General features: G+C 44.7%; 1 protein-coding gene across 1 annotated transcript; it reads left to right on the forward strand.

Annotated features, from left to right (window-relative positions):
* Positions 1-505: 505 nt before the first annotated feature.
* On the forward strand, positions 506-20,557 carry LOC139446752 (uncharacterized oxidoreductase YrpG-like). The gene is made up of 8 exons (XM_071228061.1): positions 506-651; positions 1,309-1,451; positions 3,596-3,746; positions 9,440-9,613; positions 11,054-11,151; positions 11,934-12,124; positions 17,931-18,073; positions 20,285-20,557. The coding sequence occupies exons 1-8, from the start codon at positions 553-555 to the stop codon at positions 20,378-20,380; spliced, it is 1,095 nt and encodes a 364-aa protein (XP_071084162.1). The 5' UTR covers positions 506-552; the 3' UTR covers positions 20,381-20,557.
* Positions 20,558-21,309: the final 752 nt, after the last annotated feature.

Genomic DNA, 21,309 nt, shown 5'->3' on the forward strand with positions numbered 1-21,309 from the left:
TGAACAATTCAAATCTTCACACCCCTTAAGTACCCCAATTTAACGCCACCTAGCGGGGCGGACTGCTCACTTTAAACAACGCTACACACCGCTAGGAGAAAGTAATTTCCCTTCTAATTCATTCTTCAAACGAAAGAAATAATATTAACTTGTTTTCTTTTGGCCTAATTGTACCATAGACAAAAGCCCCTGAATCCTAACACGGTCCTCGATTAGGTCGAATTCCTCATGTGAAAATAGATTTATCCCATATATAGCTAGCTTTGTAAACCGTCTCTATACAATAGGGTAGACATTGAGCTTTGAACGGTATACAAAGCCAGATGACGGTAATATACCGTGTGCAGTGAGGGCGTCGCTTATAAAATGTATAATTTACTCTTATATAACTATCTAAATATATCAAAAGCTTGGGGTTATTATGAAAGCTGTCTGAACATTCACGTTAATATTACTTGTGACGACGATATGCTACATACATCGAATTGATCGGAGCACAGGCGGCACAGGCGGCACAGGCGGCACAGGAACAAAGTCGAACGAACCAAAGAAATGGCAGGAACTCCAGAAATGGAATATCGATATCTTGGAAAGTCTGGTCTCAGAGTTTCTAGCCTGAGTCTCGGCACCATGATGTTTGGCAAGGGAAAGGTACGTCAGTGAATAACATGTCAGAAATACGTAAATAGTTACATATACCGTTTCCAACGCCTAGTCGTCCGTCGTATTTCCATCGGTTCCATGAGAGTATTTTCTGTTTCCAACTGTTTTCCAGGCTTTCCTTTGTCCAACGTCTTCGTCAGTGCTCCCTAACTCTTCCACGCCAGTAATACATTCATGAACATTTACATTGTTTGCATTATTCAATGGTATCTCCAGTGCCTCCAGACCCGTAAATATCCGGGGTAGAATAGGTTTTCAGCAACCCATGCTTGCCGTAAAAGGCGACTATGCTTGTCGTAAGAGGCGACTAGCGGGATCGGGTGGTCAGGCTCGCTGACTTGGTTGATGCATGTCATCGTATCGCAATTGCGTGGATCGATGCTCAAGATGTCACTCACTGGATTGTCTGGACCAGACTCGATTATTTACAGACCGCCGTCATATGGCGTTAAATAACAAACAATCCAACGTCTCCATGGTAATGTTCCGCGGGAATCCATATTGTTCATGGGTACCGTAGTGTTTCGAATTCATGAGCATCTTTCCCGAAGACTTGTCGTTGCGATCAATGTGTTCTGATAGAAGTCATCGAACATGGCTGTGCTAGAACATGTACATCATAGATGGTCTATTTAACACCTCCAGGCCGAATTCCCCGGACAATGCGACCAGGAACAGGCACACGCCATGCTGGATCACTACACACTCAAGGGAGGTAACTTCATTGACACTGCTGACATTTATGCCGGTGGAAAATCTGAAGAAATCGTTGGTCTCTGGCTGCAAAAGTAAGTCTGATGTAAAGCAAGAGTGTATTTGTCGACTTCTCAACATTTATACAGTCACCATTAACGCTTTAACCCTGTTGTTACTCGGGACCAGAATGTTCAGTGTATTGCATGAATGTCAGACTTGACTGAAATAGTGTCTTGACTTAACTGGTTCCTTACCATTACGACTGTGTTTTCTTTTCTTAATGGATGTGTCTTGTGAGCCGACCTTAGATATTCGGAGGGGGTGGGGAGCTGGGATTTTATCGAAAAGCATAAATTGTCCCCGAAGCTACTTCAATTAAATACTTTTGCCTCACATCGCTGGAAAATGTTGGCTCATAGTTTATAATTTAAAAATATCTAGTTTTGCAGCTATAGCTTTAAAATATTTGGAAAAAATACAAAATCACAGCTGGTACGGCACGGCATAGCGACGTACAGTGCACGCCTTACCTTTCATATTAATATTTGTTTTTGTTGATGACATCGTGCACATGTTATTCAAATAGACAGTGTGCTTACAAGTAAGCTTTTTGACGAAGCTTTTACAATAAGGTGCCCAGTTAAGTTATTCCATAACTGTTAGAGTAATTTATTAAACATGAGTCGTTGTTTGTCAACATGACGCGCGATGCTTCCCCATGCTATGGCCAACACACACCTTCTCACTGGCCCGTACACATGTGTGTGGTGGCTGCTACGGCTAGGAACACACCTTTTTATATGTTGGGTTGGGCGTGGCATTTTGTAGCGAGATTGGATGGGTTATTTCAGCTACAGCTGCAAACTCAGATACTTCGGTATTTAAAACTACCAACCCTGAATTTGTTTTTCAGAAAAATATCTTGCAACAATGAAATTTCCTTTTTTCAACAGTCTGAAGAAAAAGAAATTCACGAATTTTCGGGAACAATTTTCACTTTTAGATGAAACATACCATGCAAATTTGTTGACCCTTAGCTCAGCAGGAATAACAACGTCTACATCTCTTGCGAAAGCTACGGTCGTTTCAAGTAAATCAAGCTGTGATGTCCAGTTTACATTACATTTGTTCAAAGTGTTCTTGAATACCCCGTAGCCTAGTGGTAGAGCGTCCGTCCGTCATATCACAACACGTTAAATGATGGTACTTTTTGTTACCCTGCCTGACACTCAGCATTGACAGGGCTAAATAATGAGTGGTCGGTTCGGAGTCAGTATACAGTGTTTGAGTGGGGTATTCATGTCAAACTTCGACATGGCATCTCAGTGGGCTAGCACTATAAATCGGCATCAGTCCGGACTAGCACGAAAACACACACACACACACACGCACACACGCACGACGCGACGCTGACCCATCTCATCTGATTTCAAAGTGTTATTACATTTTCCTCCGATTGTTGCTACGAGTCTCTTCCAGTTCAACACATACCATTAATACTGACTCAACTCATTTCTTCAATGCTGAATACAAACACTTGCCTTCAGGCCTCCGCTATCAAAATCCGGTTGTGAAACTAGAATAACTCGTTCTTCTTTGATCCCAAATAATATAACTTTTTCAAACAAATTTTCTTATTATATACATGTTTATTTTTATGTTGCCAAGTGCTTCTTAAAATCATTTTGTTGTCTTCTTTTACGTACATATAAATACATCTTAATCGTTTCGTATTTTGATAGCCCTAAGCTTACATCCTAGCATATATTTATGCATTTAATGTACATATCCGTCATAATTCACGTCTAGAGTATATACCTTCATTGTCTCACGTATACTTGTCACGTGTGGCTCTGTCTTAATATTTTTGTGTGATGTACATCAAATTCATGAAAAGGTAATAAAGTATTATTATTATGTACAGATTAAAATGGAAAAATTCAGCAAAGAGGGTTGGGGTGATCCTGGCACAGTCAGGCTTGTAAGGCTCATCACCAGCTCAAGGTTCTTGTCCCCTCTACACGCAGCCCAAAGGGCGAATGGGAAGATATTATGAAGTAAACGTCATGCTATGTAGATCCCCGGTGTCCCAAGTTGGTGGCAAGAGCTAAGCCCGGGGGGTAAGGCTGGGTCTATCACGTGTCAACATGTCAGTGACGTGAGTCGCTGTTCATGCTGTCAGTCACCTGTTTGTCCGGTCCGTTAAACGATTCCCACCAACTGATTCACGTTGCAGACAACGCCGTGACGACCACGTTGTTGCAACCAAGGTTGGTCTGGGCATGCAACACGATCCAGGTTTTAGAGGACTTAGCCGGAGACACATCACAAGGAGTCTGGAGAAAAGTCTGGAACGACTGCAGACGTCGTACGTTGACGTATATCAGGTATACCCATAACATATTAATATTGACATTTAATTGACCTTCCCCGTTCTCCCCGTTCTCATTTGGAGCCAAACGGGCTGTTAGGAGTGTGACTTATTTTCTTCCTCAGTTTTGTGATATAATGATGTCTTTCAGACTAACATATCGAACAACAGGTGCAATGTGTTTCTTCTTCAATGCATTTCGCATTAATACAGACCCGCGAGTCCAACTACACGTGGCTGTTTCATAACAGGGATTCTTTTATTTGCAAACACAGAACGGTTGTTTTAATACCGATGAGGGGACACGATTCGCTGTGCAGAGTTGAGTCCGTTGGACACGCCAGAAATCAATCCCGGTTCCCGATTATGTTTCTAGGTTTGTCAGCACCATACCAGTGCTCGTGGGTTTCACCGACCTGCATCACTTTCACAGGGGCTTTCCTCCAACATTAGGTGAGGTGACATTGGGTTTAACGTCGCGTCCAAGATTATTGCACTTATGTAGTATATGGTGTGTGCGTGGTGTGTGCGCGGTGTGTGTGTGCGCGCGCGCGGTGTGTGCGAGATGTGTGCGCGGTATGTGCGTGGTGTGTGCGTAATGTGTGCGCGGTTTTTGCGCGGTGTGTGCATGGTGTGTGCGCGGTGTGTTCGCGGCGTGAGCGCGGTGTGGCTGCTTGTTCTAGTCCAGACTGATGCCGATTTATAGTGCCAGCTCACAGATATACCATGCCACAGTTTAACATGAAGACCCCACTCAGACACAGTAAACTGGCTCCGAGCCGACCAAATGTTAGAGGTGTAACTTATATTCCTCCTCAGTTTTTGTGATATAAAGATGTCTTTCAGACTTACATAAAACCACCATTATATCGAACAACAGGCGCAATGTATTTCTGCTTCAATGCATTTCGCATTGACACAGACCCCACGACTCCCAAGTTTCATAACAGGGATTTTATTATTTGCAAACACAGAACAGTGTTTTACATAACCTGTTCTGAATACAACACTGGTTAACCAGTAGACCATGACCCGAGACAGCCGAGATGGGACTTAATTTAATACAAAGACACAAATACACTTTCTCAATCTGACATAAAATATAACCTAATTTTTGTGCTGCTGAATTGTTGTTTTTATCAACACTCTGTGCATAAATTGTTTGAGAGGCATTACTTAGAAGTTGTCGGATGACAAGGTTGACGCAATTTTATGGATAACAACTTCTTTAATACTGTAAAAAGCGACGTTTCGGTATAGATCCTTATACTACTGTCTTGCCTGACAACGGTATAAGGATCTATACCGAAACGTCGCTTTTTACAGTATTAAAGAAGTTGCTATCCATAAAATTGTGTCTACTCTGTTTGCATAAACAGTGTAGCATAGCTGTTACGTTAATCTAGAGCCTCTCCTTGTGAGAATTTGTGTGCGTGGTTTGTGCGTGATGTGTGCGCGGTGTGTGCGCGGTGTGTGCGTGGTGTGTGCGCGGTGTGTGCGCAGTGTGTGCATGGTGTGTGCGCGATGTGTGCGCGGTATGCGCGGTGTGTGCGTGATGTCTTCGTGGTGTGTGCGTGGTGTGTGCGCGATGTGTGCGCGGTGTGTGCGTGGTGTGTGCGTACTGTGTGCGTGATGTGTTCGTGGTGTGTGCGCGATGTGTTCGCGGTGTGTGCGCGGTGTGTGCGTGGTGTGTGCGTGGTGTGTTCGTGGTGTGTGCGCGATATGTGCGTGGTGTGTTCGTGGTGTGTGCGTGGTGTGTGCGCGATGTGTGCGTGGTATGTGCGTGGTGTGTGCGTGGTGTGTGCGCGATGTGTGCGCGATGTGTGCGTGGTGTGTGCGGGATGTGTGCGTGGTGTGTGCGGGATGTGTGCGCGGTGTGTGCGTTGTGTGTGCGTGGTGTGTGCGTGATGTGTGCGTGGTGTGTGGGCGATGTGTGCGCGATGTGTGCGTGGTGTGTGCGTGGTGTGTTCGTGGTGTGTGCGCGATGTGTGCTTGGTGTGTGCGTGGTGTGTGCGTGGTGTGTGCGTGATGTGTTCGTGGTGTGTGAGTGGTGTGTGCGCGGTGTGTGCATGGTGTGTGCGTACTGTGTGCGTGGTGCGTGCGTACTGTGGGCGTGGTGTGGGCATGGTGTGCGGCTGCTTTTTCTAGTCCAGATTCATGTCGATTTATAGTGCTAGCTCACTTATATACCATGCTGCAGTTTAACATGAATACCCCACTCAGACACATTATACTGACTCCGAGCCGACCAGTCCTTGTTTTAGCCACTTAAAGCCGAGAGCCAGACAAGGTTCTAACAAGTACTGTGACTGATAAACGCGCCGTTAAACACAACTGTCTCATCAGTTTGTGTGCGTGGTGTGTGCTTGGTGTGTGCGTGGTTTGTGCGTGGTGTGTTCGCGGTGTGTGTGCACGGTGTCTGCGTGGTGTCTGCGCAGTGTGTGTGTGGTTTGTTCGTGGTGTATGGGTGAAGTGTCTGCGTGGTGTGTTCGTAGTGTGTGCGTGTTGTGTGTGCTTGATGTGTGCGCGGTGTGTGCGCGTTGCGTGCTAGGTGTGTGCGTGGTGTGTGCGCGATATGTGCACGGTGTGTGTGCGGTGTGTGAGCGTGGTGTGTGCGCGGTGTGTGCGCGGTGTGTTCGTGGTGTGTATGCGCCGTGTGTGCACAGTGTGTGCGTGGTGTGTTAATGGTGTGTGCGTTGTGTGTGCGTGGTGTGTGCGCGGTGTGGGCAGGGTATGTGGCTTGTTTTAGCCGATTAATGCCGAGCGACAGACAAGTTAATAGCAAGTACTGTGACTGTTAAAAGCGCCGTTAAACCAAACTCTTTTATCAGTTTTTGTATGTGGTGTGTGGTTGGTTTGTTCGCGGTGTCAGCGTGGTGTGTTCATGGTGTGTTCATGGTATGTGCACGGTGTGTGTACGCGGTGTGTTCGCGTTGTGTGCGCGGTGAGAGCGCGGCTTGTGCGTGATGTGTGCGCGGTGTATGCATGGTGTCTGCGTGGTGTGTTCGTGGTGTGTGCGCGGTGTATGCATGGTGTCTGCATGGTGTGTTTGTGGTGTCTGCCTGATGTGTGCGTAGTGTGTGCGCGGTGTGTTCGCGGTGTGTTCATTGTGTGTGCGCGGTGTGTTCGCGGTGTGTTCATGGTGTGTGCGCGGTGTGTTTGTGGTGTGTGCGCGGTGTGTGCGTGGTGTGTGCGCGGTGTGTTCATGGTGTCTGCGTGGTGTGTGCACCGTGTGTGCGTGGGGTTTGCGCGGTGTGTTCGTGGTGTGTGCGCAGTGTGAGCATGGTATGTGCGCAGTGTGTGCATGGTGTGTGCGTGGTGTCTGCGTGGTGTGTTCGCGGTGTGTGCGTGGTGTGTGTGCAGGGTGTGCGTGGTGTGTGCGCGTTTTTTTGCGTGGTGTGTTCGCAGTGTGTTCATGGTGTTTGCATGGTGTGTGCGTGGTGTGTGTGCAGGATGTGCGTGGTGTGTGCACGTTGTTTTGTGTGGTGTGTTCTCGGTGTGTTCGTGGTGTGTGTGCAGTGTGTGCGTGGTGTTTGCGCGGTGTGTTCATGGTGTCTGCGTGGTGTGTTCGCGGTGTGTGCGTGGTGTGTGTGCAGGGTGTGTGCGCGGTATTTTGTGTGGTGTGTGTGTGGTGTGTTCGTGGTGTGTTCGTGGTGTGTGCGCAGTGTGTTTGCGGTGTGTGCGCGGTGTTTGCGCGGTGTGTTCATGGTGTCTGCGTGGTGTGTTCGCGGTGTGTTCGTGGTGTGTGCGCAGTGTGTTTGCGGTGTGTGCGCGGTGTTTGCGCGGTGTGTTCATGGTGTCTGCGTGGTGTGTTCGCGGTGTGTGCGTGGTGTGTGTGCAGGGTGTGCGTGGTGTGTGCGCGGTTTTTTGTGTGGTGTGTGTGTGGTGTGTTCACGGTGTGTTCGTGGTGTGTTCATGGTGTGTGCGCAGTGTTTGCGTGGTGTGTGCGCGGTGTGTGCATGGTGTGTGCGCTGTGTGTTCATGGTGTCTGCGTGGTGTGTTTGCTGTGTGTGCGTGGTGTGTGTGCAGGGTGTGCATGGTGTGTGCGTGGTATTTGTGTGGTGTGTTCGTGGTGTGTTCGCGGTTTTTTGCGTGGTGTGTGTGTGGTGTGTTCTCGGTGTGTTCGTGGTGTGTTCGTGGTGTGTTCGTGGTGTGTGCACGATGTGTGCGTGGTGTTTTCGTGGTGTCTGCGTGGTGTGTGCGCAGTGTGTGCGTGGTGTGTTCACGGTGTGTTTGTGGTGTGTGCGCGGTGTGTGTGCACTGTGTGCGTTGTGTGTGCGCGGTGCGTGCGCGTTGTGTTCGTGGTGCGTGCGCGGTTTTTGCGCGGTTTGTGCGTGGTGTGTGCGTGATATGTGCGCGGTGTGTGCGCGGTGTGTTCGTTGTGTGTGTGAAGTGTGTGCGTGGTGTGTGCGTGGTGTGTGCGGGGTGTGTGCGCGGTGTGTTCGTTGTGTGTATGCAGTGTGTGCGGGGTGTCTGCGTGGTGTGTGTGCAGTGTGTGCGTTGTGTGTGCGCGGTGCGTGCGCGTTGTGTTCGTGGTGCGTGCGCGGTTTTTGCGCGGTTTGTGCGTGGCGTGTGCGCGGTGTGTTCGTTGTGTGTGTGTAGTGTGTGCGCGGTGTGTGCGCGGCGTGTTCGTTAAGTGTGCGCAGTGTGTGCGTGGCGTCAGCGCGAGGTGTGCGCGGTGTGTTCCTGGTGTCTGCGTGGTGTGTTCTCGGTGTGTTCGTGGTATTTGCGCGGTGTGTTCGCGGTGTCTGCGTGCGTGGTGTGTGCGTGGTGTGTGCGCGGTGTTTTCGCGGTGTCTGCGTGCGTGGTGTCTGCGTGGTGTGTTCTCGGTGTGTTCGTGGTATGTGCGCGGTGTGTTCGCGGTGTCTGCGTGCGTGATGTGTGCGTGGTGTGTGCGCGGTGTGTTCGCGGTGTCTGCGTGCGTGGTGTGTGCGTGGTGTGTTCCTGGTATGTGCGCGGTGTGTTCGCGGTGTCTGCGTGCGTGTTGTGTGCGTGGTGTGTGCGCGGTGTCTGCGTGCGCGGTGTGTGCGCGGTGTGTTAGTGGTGTCAGCGAAATAGAAACAAACATATACACAGTCAAAAATAAACAACACAGTCAAACATATAAAACACAAACAAAATGTAAAACGGAAACAAACATAAAATCCATGATCAAACATAAAAAACACAGTGAAACATACATAACACAAACAACATACAAACATATAAAATACTCAAACATATAAAACACAATCAAACATTCAAAACACACACAAGCATACAAAAACAAAGAAACATAGAAAACACTATCCAAAATATAAGACACTATCGACTAAAAGCAATGCATGTTTCCCAAGTGAATTTCAAACAATTATGAAACATTCCCAGGCATATTGTTTGTAATCCCGTGAACGTTCCGAATGCATGAGAAAGGCTCTGCCTTAAAACGAACTAATTTTCAAATTATTAATGAGTGGTTGCAATACGTTTGTTTCCTAGTAAGTCATGTGATACTGTTGGTTCAGTTTGTGATAAAACCATAGAGACGGCTCCAGCAAAAGCAATTTCTGAATAGCCATGTAAATTTCTTAATTTGATTTTTTGTTTGTTTCTTGTTTTACGCCGCGCCAATAGAGACTCGATCAGACAACCCAGGGATTGACATCATAGAATACAAACAAGTTTTAATGTTCATGCCAGTTAAACTTTTTTTTTAATGATATTTTCAAGATGCACATGTGGGACAAGGGTACGCCTATAGAAGAGACTGTGCGGACGTTCGATGATCTGGTGCGGTGTGGGAAGGTGCTGTACTGTGGCGCCAGTAACTTGACGGGATGGATGCTGCAGAAACTGGTGGACACAGCAGAGAGGATGGGCTCGAACCCGTTCGTAAGTCTACAGGTAATGGCGTTGTCGAGTGTACACAATACAGGTGGACTTTGAAGACGCATACCCAACCGAACCAGTACAAATTGTGGGCATTATGATGGCTGACCCGTCTCAACCGCTACCGCTTTTGTTTCCAGCTTCAGTCATAATTCAAAGACTTCTTTCGATGAAAAAACAAATAAGCTCCGAGCCTTCAGTTAAAACCTTGGCAACATCATACTTCAAGAGGGATGTTGCGAAACACAGACGGTATTTCCAAGGTCTGGCTGGGTTATTCTTTATGTAACATGCCGTTTTTTCTTCAGAAAAATGTATAAAACAGTTACTCTATCATTGGAACGACGTCATGTAAATTCATTTTTGACGTCATGAACAATGGATGATGATGTCATGATAAATGCGTTATACAATAACAAACTCGGTAACCGTGTAACATATACGTTTACTTGGAGACTGATTTATCCTGTATATACTGATGTATTGTACCGAAGACAATATCTAGTCAGGTCTAGCATCTAGACACGCTTGTCTATAAGAACTACGGTAAAGTCAGATCTAGCATCTAGACACGCTTGTCTATAAGAACTACGGTAAAGTCAGATCTAGCACCTAGACACGCTTGTCTATTAGAACTACTGTGAAGTCCGATCGAGCATCTAGACACGCTTGTCTATTAGAACTACGGTGAAGTCACATCTAGCATCAAGACACGCTTGTCTATTAGAACTACGGTGAAGTCCGATCGAGCATCTAGACACGCTTGTCTATTAGAACTACGGTGAAGTCAGGTCTAGCATCAAGACACGCTTGTCTATTAGAACTACGGTGAAGTCAGGTCTAGCTACGTTTGCCTACGACATCACTATATCAAACCAGTCACATACAGGGGCACTGGTCACACAACTGTTAAAGGCGCACCAATAAGCTGTCCGACAGCTTCGGTTGTGATTATTGGTCTGTCCCCACCATACCAATGATTGATTGTTTTGTCAAACTCTACAACCTAATCAAACGTGGTTTTCCTCCGAAACAATCCTGAAGATACATCTCTGGAGATCTGAAAAACCCTCCACTGGAGATCGCTTCAGTTTCACCCTGAGCGAACTGTGGGCTCTAAAGTCAATCAGATGAAAGCTTTCTAAACGATTCGGGTTCGTGGCTTTGTCGATTCGGAAAGTAGCCACAAACACACACAGAACACAAATATATCTTCGACGGTATTCCATTTCTGATATAAATGCTATGGAACCAGAAACCAAAGTATGTATTCACAAAAATAGTACAGCTTTATTATTTCCTTTCGGAACTGCCCGTTTATGTTCGTTTTTGAGGTACAGAAATCAGTAATACTGATCTTAATGCTCGCTCGTACACTTTACAAACTTTGACGGAGGGGTTGCCTTCAATTACAGGGGTACCGTATCGTTTATTCGTTTATTCTCCTCACTTCAGCAACGTTACAGCCTCTGTACCAGGGAGTCTGAGCTTGATGCGTTTGAGGTGTGTCGGTCAACCGGCGTTGGCATCACAGCCTGGGGAACACTGATGAGGTAGGGACCAACCGTAAAATATTCTACGGGAGGCTAGAAAGGAGGGTTATACACTCTGTCCAGACCAGCATCACATGAGCACATCCAGTAGCCCAGGAATATTTTTTTTTCACGATAGGCGTCACGGGTGGCCCAGTCGTCTAAGGCGCTGCGATAAGCTGTGCAAAGTTGCGTCACTTTGGCACGCCAGAAATCTATGATTATGGGTTCGAATCCCGGTTCTCCCCGATTATGTTTCTGGTTTGTCAGCACCATACCCATGGATTTCGCTGAAGTGGTAAACGTCTGAGGCCTGCATCACTTCGGGCTTTCCTCCCACATTGAGCTGACACGTCGTGGTATAACTGGAAGACTGTTAAAAGCGGCGTTAAACTCAACTCACTTCCTTCATTCACGATAATTTTAGAAAGGAATATGAACTTTATAAATATCACGATGAAAAGGGTTCATTTTAGAGATTTCATTTAGTGTTTGTTTCTAATATTTTGTGATATTGCTGGAATACTGCTAAAAGCGGCGTAAAACCATACTCACTCACTCACTCACTGTAATATTTTGACATGAAAAATCCCTATGAACCAATTTGATAGCTGAGGATATCTAAAGGTTAAATAACTTCAGTTTAAACTCTACATGGCAGGTTAAGCTCCTTATTATTTTTCCAATCATAGCGTTTTAAACTGACTTTCAATTGTCGCTCTTTCACTGACGGCATTACAATTGATGTGTGTTACCATATCACCTTGAGACACTGAAATGTATACTGGCTTTCATATTGGAAGCGGAATCCTCAGTGGCAAATACAAACGCCAGGGGACATTGGACGGGGGAGGAGATGGACGCATGCGGTGGTTGGCTGAGGAAGAAGAAGGAGCACGTCGGTTGACGATATTCCCGTCGTGGTCGAAGCTGCAGACAGACGACATGACATGGAACACGTTAATGGTACTTGAGAAGATTTCACAAAAACACAGTAAGTGTACTTCAGTATCTTGCCTTTGTGTGGTATTCGGGCCCACTCGGCTTTTTCCGAGACAGACAGACAGACAGACAGACAGACTCACTTTACTCAGTACTTTATGCCATAATACAAACAAGATAAAAACAATAATTAAATATGCATTCTGAATAAACGGCTGGATGCAGTACACTTAATGTTACAGGGATAGGTGATTTGCTTGTAATCTTTTGTACTTGACAAAGGAATTTATCAAAACTTCAATAATATGGTTAATGTCACTTCAATAATATGGTTAACGTCACTTCAATAATATGGTTAACGTCAGTTGACGTAAGTCTAACGTAGGTTTCAGTTATTGGCGGATTCATGAGAACTGATGGTTAGCGAAACATTCTCTTCCCGGTTTGGACTAGCTGTCCCATGTCAACAACGCATGTACTTCCCCCTCAACACAGGCAAAGCCTCCAGCATGGGAGAATAAACAGAACCGTTCTTCATGTGGGGGATTTGTGTGTCGCATTCAACATGGTTAATAGATAGTTCTACATGTTGACAACTTCTTTTTCTCCTCCATTTAGAAACCATTTTTCATTTCTGCGGATGGGATCTACATTTATAAATATTCAATATTTTAAGTCTTTGAATGGCATTTTAGTTGTTTTGTTGAGAGTTAGTTTCATTCCAATTTCTGAACAAAAACCTTCCAAAACATAAATTTTCTTGTGTAGCTGTAAAGACATCATCAGCAAATAATGAAAACACATCAGATATTCAAAGTGCGGCGCTAATGTGACTTTTCAAATTTTCTCATAGGTGTCCTGCGTACTAACAACATGGCGCTTGAATAACCATAAGTTGAAGAAATTCTTCCAAATGGATCTTGAGCAGCGTTGCTATTTTGTTTGCAAACACAACTGCAGGCGCCTGTTGTTAATGCGTATGCATAGAAATGTCAGCAATGTCCATATTTGGGCATATATCAATATTCATGCGCAACCAGATTTTGCAACTGGTTTCAGTTTGGTCTGTCAACGAACGAAAGTTGTCATGTATTTACACTTAAATATATATTTAACGTGGGTAATAAATATAATACCACACTCATTCTCGTTAGATACCATTTTTACGAAACTCGTGAACTTTCTATGGTATCTGTCCTCGCTTTCGCTCGGTCAGATACCATAGAGAGTCCACTGGTTGCGTAAAAATGGTATCTAACGAGAATGAGTGTGGTATTCTCTATTTATCACACCAATGTTGCAATCTATTAGTTATTACTGAAGTTGTTTGGATCAAGTTTAATGCCAGATTTATGTATAGGTCAAATAATGCTTCTGCCCCAACTCTATACGAATATGCTTCTGTCATACACTTTATAAAATAACTTGGTTAATACAGGGACTATACAGTTCTTTGTATATATAAAAATCTCTTGCTAATCCAAGTGGATCGGAAAATTTGGATCAGATAACTTTTTTTTATCATATAATGGGTAGATTTTCGGCAGGATAAAGCCAACGGGGTCATATGCGGATAGAGATGCAAATGTCAAACGTCAAGTAGGGACTACTTTCACTGTTTATAATCAAACATGGCGTCGCCCTCGTCATTCGACGATCGAGTCAGAATTAAGCATCGGGAATCTGAATACTACAGGGATAATTGCTATCATTATCAAAAGAACAGTTTAATATACTGAAAATCAGTGTCTAACTGTGACGTAGCTAAGGCATTTTATAAGTTTTGGCAACTTTGGAGATATAAATTTCGAAACAATTTTGCGAGGGCACGAGGCCTAGCCAAGCGGGATCAGTAGCCATATCTGTGCTTGTAGACCTCTGTGGCTTGAAACCTTCTCCACAAATCAAAATGGTTGGATTTAGCCGAAATATGTTTGAACTGTTACCTTGTTTCGATTTGTCGCTGTGTGTACATCTGACTACACTTCTTAACGTTATGAAAGGACAGACCAACTGTCAACAACGTCTGAACGTGACAGTGACGTCTCAAAGACTAGGGTTAGAGTAGCTCCCCTTTGACAAAGGACAGTTACTCTAGCGGACAGACCGATGGATTGCCACGAAAGGCAATTAAAAACAACTGTTGTTTTGCGTATTAGTTGCTTCGCCACTGTATATGAAACAGATTTCAGTTGGAACTATATTGGCTACTGTCACAGTCCTACTGACACATCACTTACCCTGTGACGTAATAAATATTAATGCGCGCATTCCAGGAAAACTCGCAATGTTTCGGTAATGTTTGTGAGAGAGGGAAAGCGATTTTAAAGCACAGAATTAAAGAATGACATTATATGATAAAGAGGTTATCACACTTGTGTGTTTGGGGGTGGTAAATATCCTATATTAGGAATAAACACTATGTATTTAGCTCGCCAAGGCTCGCTAAATACAATGTTTATTCCTAATGCAGGATATTTACCATCCCCAAACACACTCGCGTGATAACCTCTGTATATTTGGAACATAGAAAACACTTCCACCCGTTTAATTCACTCATATAGTCATTATTGTCCACATCAATGGACTGTAGAAATTACTGCGCATGATTTTAGGACTGTCCTTAAGTCATGGAGCTTTATCCTTTGTGTAACATCATTTTGTAACTGGTAGTTTTTAAAAGAAAATATGTTATAGTGTAAATATGTGCAAATATTCTTTAAAAGTCCTGTAAACACTCAAAGATGCTCATTTTCTTTTCTTAATTTCAACCCAGCATGTCACTTAACACTTACTGAATCAATGGAGTAGTTACTAAACGTTATCCACCGGTCTCGCGGGGAACATGGGGTTACCCCCCTATGTTCCCCGACGGGCAAGGGCGACACAAACAACCCACAGCATGCATCAACCCGTGCCAATCCACATGGACAAGGAATTTAAACTACTCTCACTTAATTATATTGGAGGTACATGCCTGCATGCTTTGCCACGAATCGGTAAGCATTCCAGTGTTAGGTATGTATCCACTTTGTTGAGGCAGAAAACAAATTAAGGAGACTCAGGTGAGCCGATATGACCTGTATGAGACTCAGGTGAGCCGATATGACCTGTATGAGACTCAGGTGTGTCCCGAATGACCTGTATGAGACTCAGGTGTGTCCCGAATGACCTGTATGAGACTCAGGTGAGCAGATATGACCTGTATGAGACTCAGGTGAGCCGATATGACCTGTATGAGACTCTGGTGAGCCGATATGACCTGTATGAGACTCAGGTGAGCCGATATGACCTGTATGAGACTCAGGTGAGCCGATATGACCTGTATGAGACTCTGGTGAGCCGATATGACCTGTATGAGACTCAGGTGAGCTGATATGACCTGTATGAGACTCAGGTGAGCCGATATGACCTGTATGAGACTCAGGTGAGCCGATATGACCTGTATGAGACTCAGGTGAGCCGATATTACCTGTATGAGACTGGTGAGCCGATATGACCTGTATGAGACTCTGGTGAGCCGATATGACCTGTATGAGACTCAGGTGAGCCGATATGACCTGTATGAGACTCAGGTGAGCTGATAGACCTGTATGAGACTCTGGTGTGTCCCGAATAACCTGTATGAGACTCAGGTGAGCCGATAGACCTGTATGAGACTCGGGTGAGTCGAATGACCTGTATGAGACTCAGGTGAGCCGATAGACCTGAATGAGACTCTGGTGTGTCCCGAATGACCTGTAGGGTAATTTCTGTGATGCCAGCTGTAAGCTATGTGAGTGCCCTCCTTTAAGTTACTAATCATTCAACAGCTGTCGGCTTTAATGAGTGGTCGAGTGAGTTGAGCTCTTGAACAGAGTTTCAGTCATATCACGTAGAAGTGTTGTAGTCAAAACTGACGCAGGTCGATAGCCACATGACGTCAGCTTTCCAGCAGTTAACTTTCCTTTTAGTCAACCTTCCCTTTACAGTTCGGGAGGGGGGGGGGGGGGGGATGATTTCAGTTAAAAATAGTCAGCTTTCCCCTTATGTCGAGCAATATTCCAGCAGCGTCAGCTTTCTAGTTACATTCGAGCATACTTTGTTACGAAGATTCCAAAGAGCGTCATACGATTCGTGTTTGATCAAGTTTATGACATTCAAGGTGTCAGTGAAGCTTTCAAAAAGCTTTATGGGTGATATGTGAAGGTAATTTCCACATTTGAAGCATCAATGACAAAACAAATGTCGAATACAATGGCTAATTATGACTTGTACCATATGTTTCCGTGTTTTTCCAATGAACATTTGACTTGCCGTTGCGTGTGTTTGTGGAGGGTGCCACCGGTGGGTCAGGATACGCTCACCTTTTCGCAAACACCTGGTATCATGAGTGTTTGAAAGTGATCCATGAACACATGCTCATGATACAGACCGAATCGTACACGCGACTCTGCTTTCGTCAGATATTTATTTTATCAATATGGAAAAGACTTTGTCGCTTTTAATTAATTAGATGTTGGTCACATTGGCGAAACCCTGCAGTCTGCAGTCAGACAGTGTTTAGAATCAGTCTAAATCAGGAATCATCGGACAGACACGTCAGGGCCTCTTGCCCGTTAAGGCTTGAAAGGAGAATAATGTGGGTACAGTTGCCTTTATAATGAAACCCACATCACAGAGAATTCGAACACGCCGGCGGATCCTGTAACACAAGGGACACAACTCTCCGCTTCCAGCTGACGTGTGTTAATCCACTGCGTTGTCCGTACCCCCCGATAGTAAGTGGGGCGACATCACAGGAACATGTACAGCTTATGAATAGTTCATGAACTAGAAGAATCTTCTTGAAGTGACCTATGAACATAAAGAAATATTCCTTTCAAACAAATTGTTAGTACACACACCCTGTAGGTGTGCATTCAATACAACTAATCTGGATACACATTTTCCAATATATCGAGTCAGTGTGGCGCTATATCTAATAACTATCGCAAGCAAGACTCTGCCTTCGTGTATCATGTGCTGCCTGTACGCACAATGGCGTCATCTTAGTTGTACATTGTTGTATATGTTTGGCTGTGTCGCTTCACTATTTGGCAGCAATGTGTTTGTGACGCGCGACTAATGGGATCGGGTAATTAGTCTCGCTGACTTGGTCGATGCATGTCATTGTATCCCAAATTAGTAGATTAATGCTCATGATGTCAATTAATGGAATGTCTGGTCAAGACTCGATTATTTACAGACCGCTGTCATATAGTTGGAATATTCCTTAGTGCGGCGTTTAACACATAAAAAAAACACAAAAAAAACGTTGGGGAAGGACGCACTCCCTTGTTCGCGAACACCTGGTTCGTACGATGGACGATAGATTTCTTATGATTATAGATTTGTGTTATCGCTTGTGTTTAAATTAACGATTCTAAGCTGCCCGGCAAAATGAAAGTACACACCAATTGGATTTGACCAAAGAATTACAAACGTTAAAAAAACGTTACTTGGCTGAAAACAGTCGAAGAAACAACTTATTATCCAACACACAACTTTTATACCGTTATGAAATACATCACCAACGAATAACAATTTCTTACAAAGAAGACATAATTTATGGATAACAACTTTTTTAATTACTGTAAAGGCGACGTTTCGGTATAGATCCTTATACCGTTGTCAAGCAGTTTTCTTGACAGTAATTAAAGAAGTTGTTATCCATAAATTGTGTCTACTTTGTCATCCTTCAACTTCTAAAAAATGTCAATCAACAATTTAACCATTTTTTGTTTATTTCGTTTTTAGCCACAATCAAACAAGGGTGTATACTTTCCTCTGCTTGACAGTGTATTGTCGTGTACTGGCACACGTGCGTGTATTTCCAGACAAGACGATGTCCGAGGTGGCCGTCAAGTGGACATTACAACAGCCCATGGTGTGCTCGGTGGTTCTGGGGTGTAGGAACCTGGCACAGCTGGATGACAACATGGAGGGCGGCTCCCCCACGTGGCGGCTGTCTCAACAAGATGTACGTACATGTGAAATGTCAACGCCAGAGTGAGTGAGTTAGGTTTAATACCGCTTTTAACAGTATTCCAGTTATATCACGGCGTGTCAGCTTAATGTGGGAGGAAAGCCCGGAGTGGTGCAGGTCTAAGACGTTTACCACTTCGGTGAAACCCACGAGCACGGGTATGGTGCTGACAAACCTAGAAACATAATCGGGGCGAACCGGGTTTCTAGCGTGCCCAAGGGACGCAACTCTGCACAGCGAATCGCGGCGACTTAGACGACTGGGCCACCCGTGCCCCGTCAACGCCAGAGAATAATCGAGCAGAATTATAGGAATGGATAACTGAAAATCAGTCATGAAACCAGGAGTTCGCGGAATAGTGCTCTACCGACACAGACATATCTCATCTCTCGAGTCTGGACATATACTTTTGCTAGTTACTGGTAGGGTGACGAACAAGATGGCACTTACAAAGTAAGGTGCACTGTTTGCGAGTTCTTGAGGCAACAACGTGACTAGGTTTGTGGCGAGTGTGTGTGTGCGTGCGTGCGTGCGTGCGTGTGTGTGTGTGTGTGTGTGTGCGCGTGCGTGTGTGTGTGTGTGTGTTGGGGGGAGGGGGGCATTGCTCCCAATTTTCAAACCAAAGTCTGTATGCTGCAGGGTCAACGTGTCACGTGTCAATCTGTTATAACCTGGTAAAGGAACATTTGCACCAAGGGTGAACGTATGCACATTTTTAAATTTCTATAAGCGTCACAATATTCATTTTAAATACATATTTGTTATTGCGCTGTATCCTTGTGGCACACAATTACTGACTGTCAATGGATCAGTGTACACGACAATTGTATGTTTATCTCTCTGGGGAGCTGCTACAGATTTGGCATTCAGCCGGGGACGCAATCGCTGCAGTGTTTGCTATGGTTAGAAATTGTTTGAAAAGCTTTCCAAATGTTGTATGGTAGACATGTGGAGGACATTTCCAAATTTGATGCATCAGTGACAAAAATGATGTCCGATGCAATTCCAAATTTTGACTTGTACCATGTGTTCCCCTGTTTATTCAGATGAATAACTTACTTGCCTTTTGCATGTGTTTGTGACGGGTGCCACCGGCGGGGCAGGATACGCTCACCTTTCGCGAACACCAGGTATCATCGCTATTTGACAGTGGTTCCTAAACAATTCTCATGATGTAGTCGGAATCGTGCTATCGCCTCTGTTGGATATGGAAAGGGGTTGGTAGCTCTTTTTATTTGAATGTTAACTATAACCTTAACTTTAACTGGACGACATGGACTGTGGGTGCGGCCAGGTTGGGTGTACTGTGAATCGTTGACAATGTTGACAAACGAAATATTTATACGAGGCCAGATATAAAGGATATTTCATGTGTCGAGTGAAATATCATGTTTCTCTTGTCGAGTGAAAATACCTGCTTTCCCCCGTCACGAGATGAGAGCAACTTGATGCCCCCCGTCACGAGATGAGAGCAAATTGATGCCCCCCGTCACGAGATGAGAGCAACTTGATGCCCCCCGTCACGAGATGAGAGCAATCTTGTCTTGATTGATGCATGTCATCGTATCCCAATTGCGTGGATCGATGTTCATGACATAAGTCCCTGGATTGTCTGGTCCAGACTCGATTATTTACAGACCGCCGTCATATAGCTGGAATATTGCTGAGCGCGGGGTTAAACAACAAACAAACAAAAACTATAAATTACACTGCCACATAACACATAAACACTACGAGGGATGGTTATCTACTGTTTGTGTAGGTTTGTGTTGGGAATAATTTACCGTTGGCAAATGTTTCGCCGGCAATGGAACTCGAATTTGAATATATAGCTCAGACTTATCATTCTCTGGCGTTGACATTTGAAAGAAGAAATGCTGAAACGTTATGTAGCTGATTTCAATTAGTGGGTTTTTTCTACAAACGCTTAAAACATATGAGCCAATAGGCGTATATATTGAAAGGAGAACAATAAAGTGTGTGTTTTAATATTCGAACCGCAGATGTTTCTACATGGTAATCATTCCAAGTTAAGAAAGACATCCAGGATGCAGCGCAATAGGTCGATGCATGGCTAGAAGAAGGGGTTTATTTCGTCTGTATCCACGCTCTATGCCAATGTCCAGTGTACACATATCATTAAACAGAACAGTGACAGAGTAAATTCTGCACAATAGCCTTTCACTTCGTGTTGATTCCTTCCAGCTAGATGATCTAGACAGGGCCAGCTATGTTCCTCGTTCCATGCTCTACGAGAACTATGGGAAGTCACCGTGGAAGAATCCTTTCCTGATGCTCTGAAGGTAACCTGCATCAACGATTCTGTTAGGAGCCTGGCCGTTTAGTATCTCCGACTCTACCAACCCCCTCCAGAATGGTCGGTCCTAAAGCACTGCAATCTGATATACAATTTCATTGTATTCCCAGAAGTTGTGATTTGTGCCTTGTGTCGGTACACCCACAACATGTTATTAAAATCATATAGGCATGAATACCTTAGGAAGAATAACAGACAAGGAAATGATTAAACGATGAGTATATGTTGCCAATGGATCTGCATCTCTTATTGTATAATATAGGCTTTGCATGTACTGCCTCTATGAATTGACACTCAATAAATGGCAGGTAGGTTATGTGCACACATCCACATTAGCTACTGCTTCTTTTAAGTAAAGTAAGTAAAGTACACATATTCTACTCAAAGTTTGCTAAGGATCACCACTTGAGAATAGTATCGGTCAACTTGTGAGCATCTGTTGAAATAGCCATAGACAGTATTGCGTGAAGACATGATTAATTAACAAAGGTCCTTACCATGTTCCACACAATGCCAACAAATAACAAGTGACCAATAATTAGTCAGATCACCGTCAAAATGAAAATATCTGACCAAAGCTAAAACGTCAATAAATCACAAAAACAAATTCATTATCCTAAACAACAACTCCAAGTAGCGTGTATGTGATCCACGTGATGCGACCTCAGCCTGGCGCCATCGTTTCAAGCTCCCCAAAAGCGTCTGGATGGTTGCAATGGTTCATAAGAGTAAGACCATTACCGAGTTGTTCCAGTGGAGTTGCCGGAAGGGCAGGGCGTCGTAAGAGGGCGATCTGCAGCTCATCCAAAATATGTTCGACGTGGTTGAGGTTTGGTAACAGGGCTGGCCGTTCCATGTGGACAATGGTCTCCTGCTCTAAGCTGGCATCAACGACCCTGGCACGATGAGGTCG

Source organism: Haliotis cracherodii, unplaced genomic scaffold, assembly GCF_022045235.1.
Source record: "Haliotis cracherodii isolate W230 unplaced genomic scaffold, xgHalCrac1.p SCAF_6, whole genome shotgun sequence".
Lineage (NCBI taxonomy): Eukaryota > Metazoa > Mollusca > Gastropoda > Lepetellida > Haliotidae > Haliotis > Haliotis cracherodii.

Coding starts and splice junctions, on each gene's coding strand:
- LOC139446752 (XM_071228061.1), top strand. CDS start 553: ATGGCAGGAACTCCAGAAATGGAATATCGATATCTTGGAAAGTCTGGT. Junction 3,747..9,439: donor CGTACGTTGACGTATATCAG/GTATACCCATAA, acceptor GATATTTTCAAG/ATGCACATGTGGGACAAGGG. Junction 9,614..11,053: donor ACCCGTTCGTAAGTCTACAG/GTAATGGCGTTG, acceptor TCCTCACTTCAG/CAACGTTACAGCCTCTGTAC.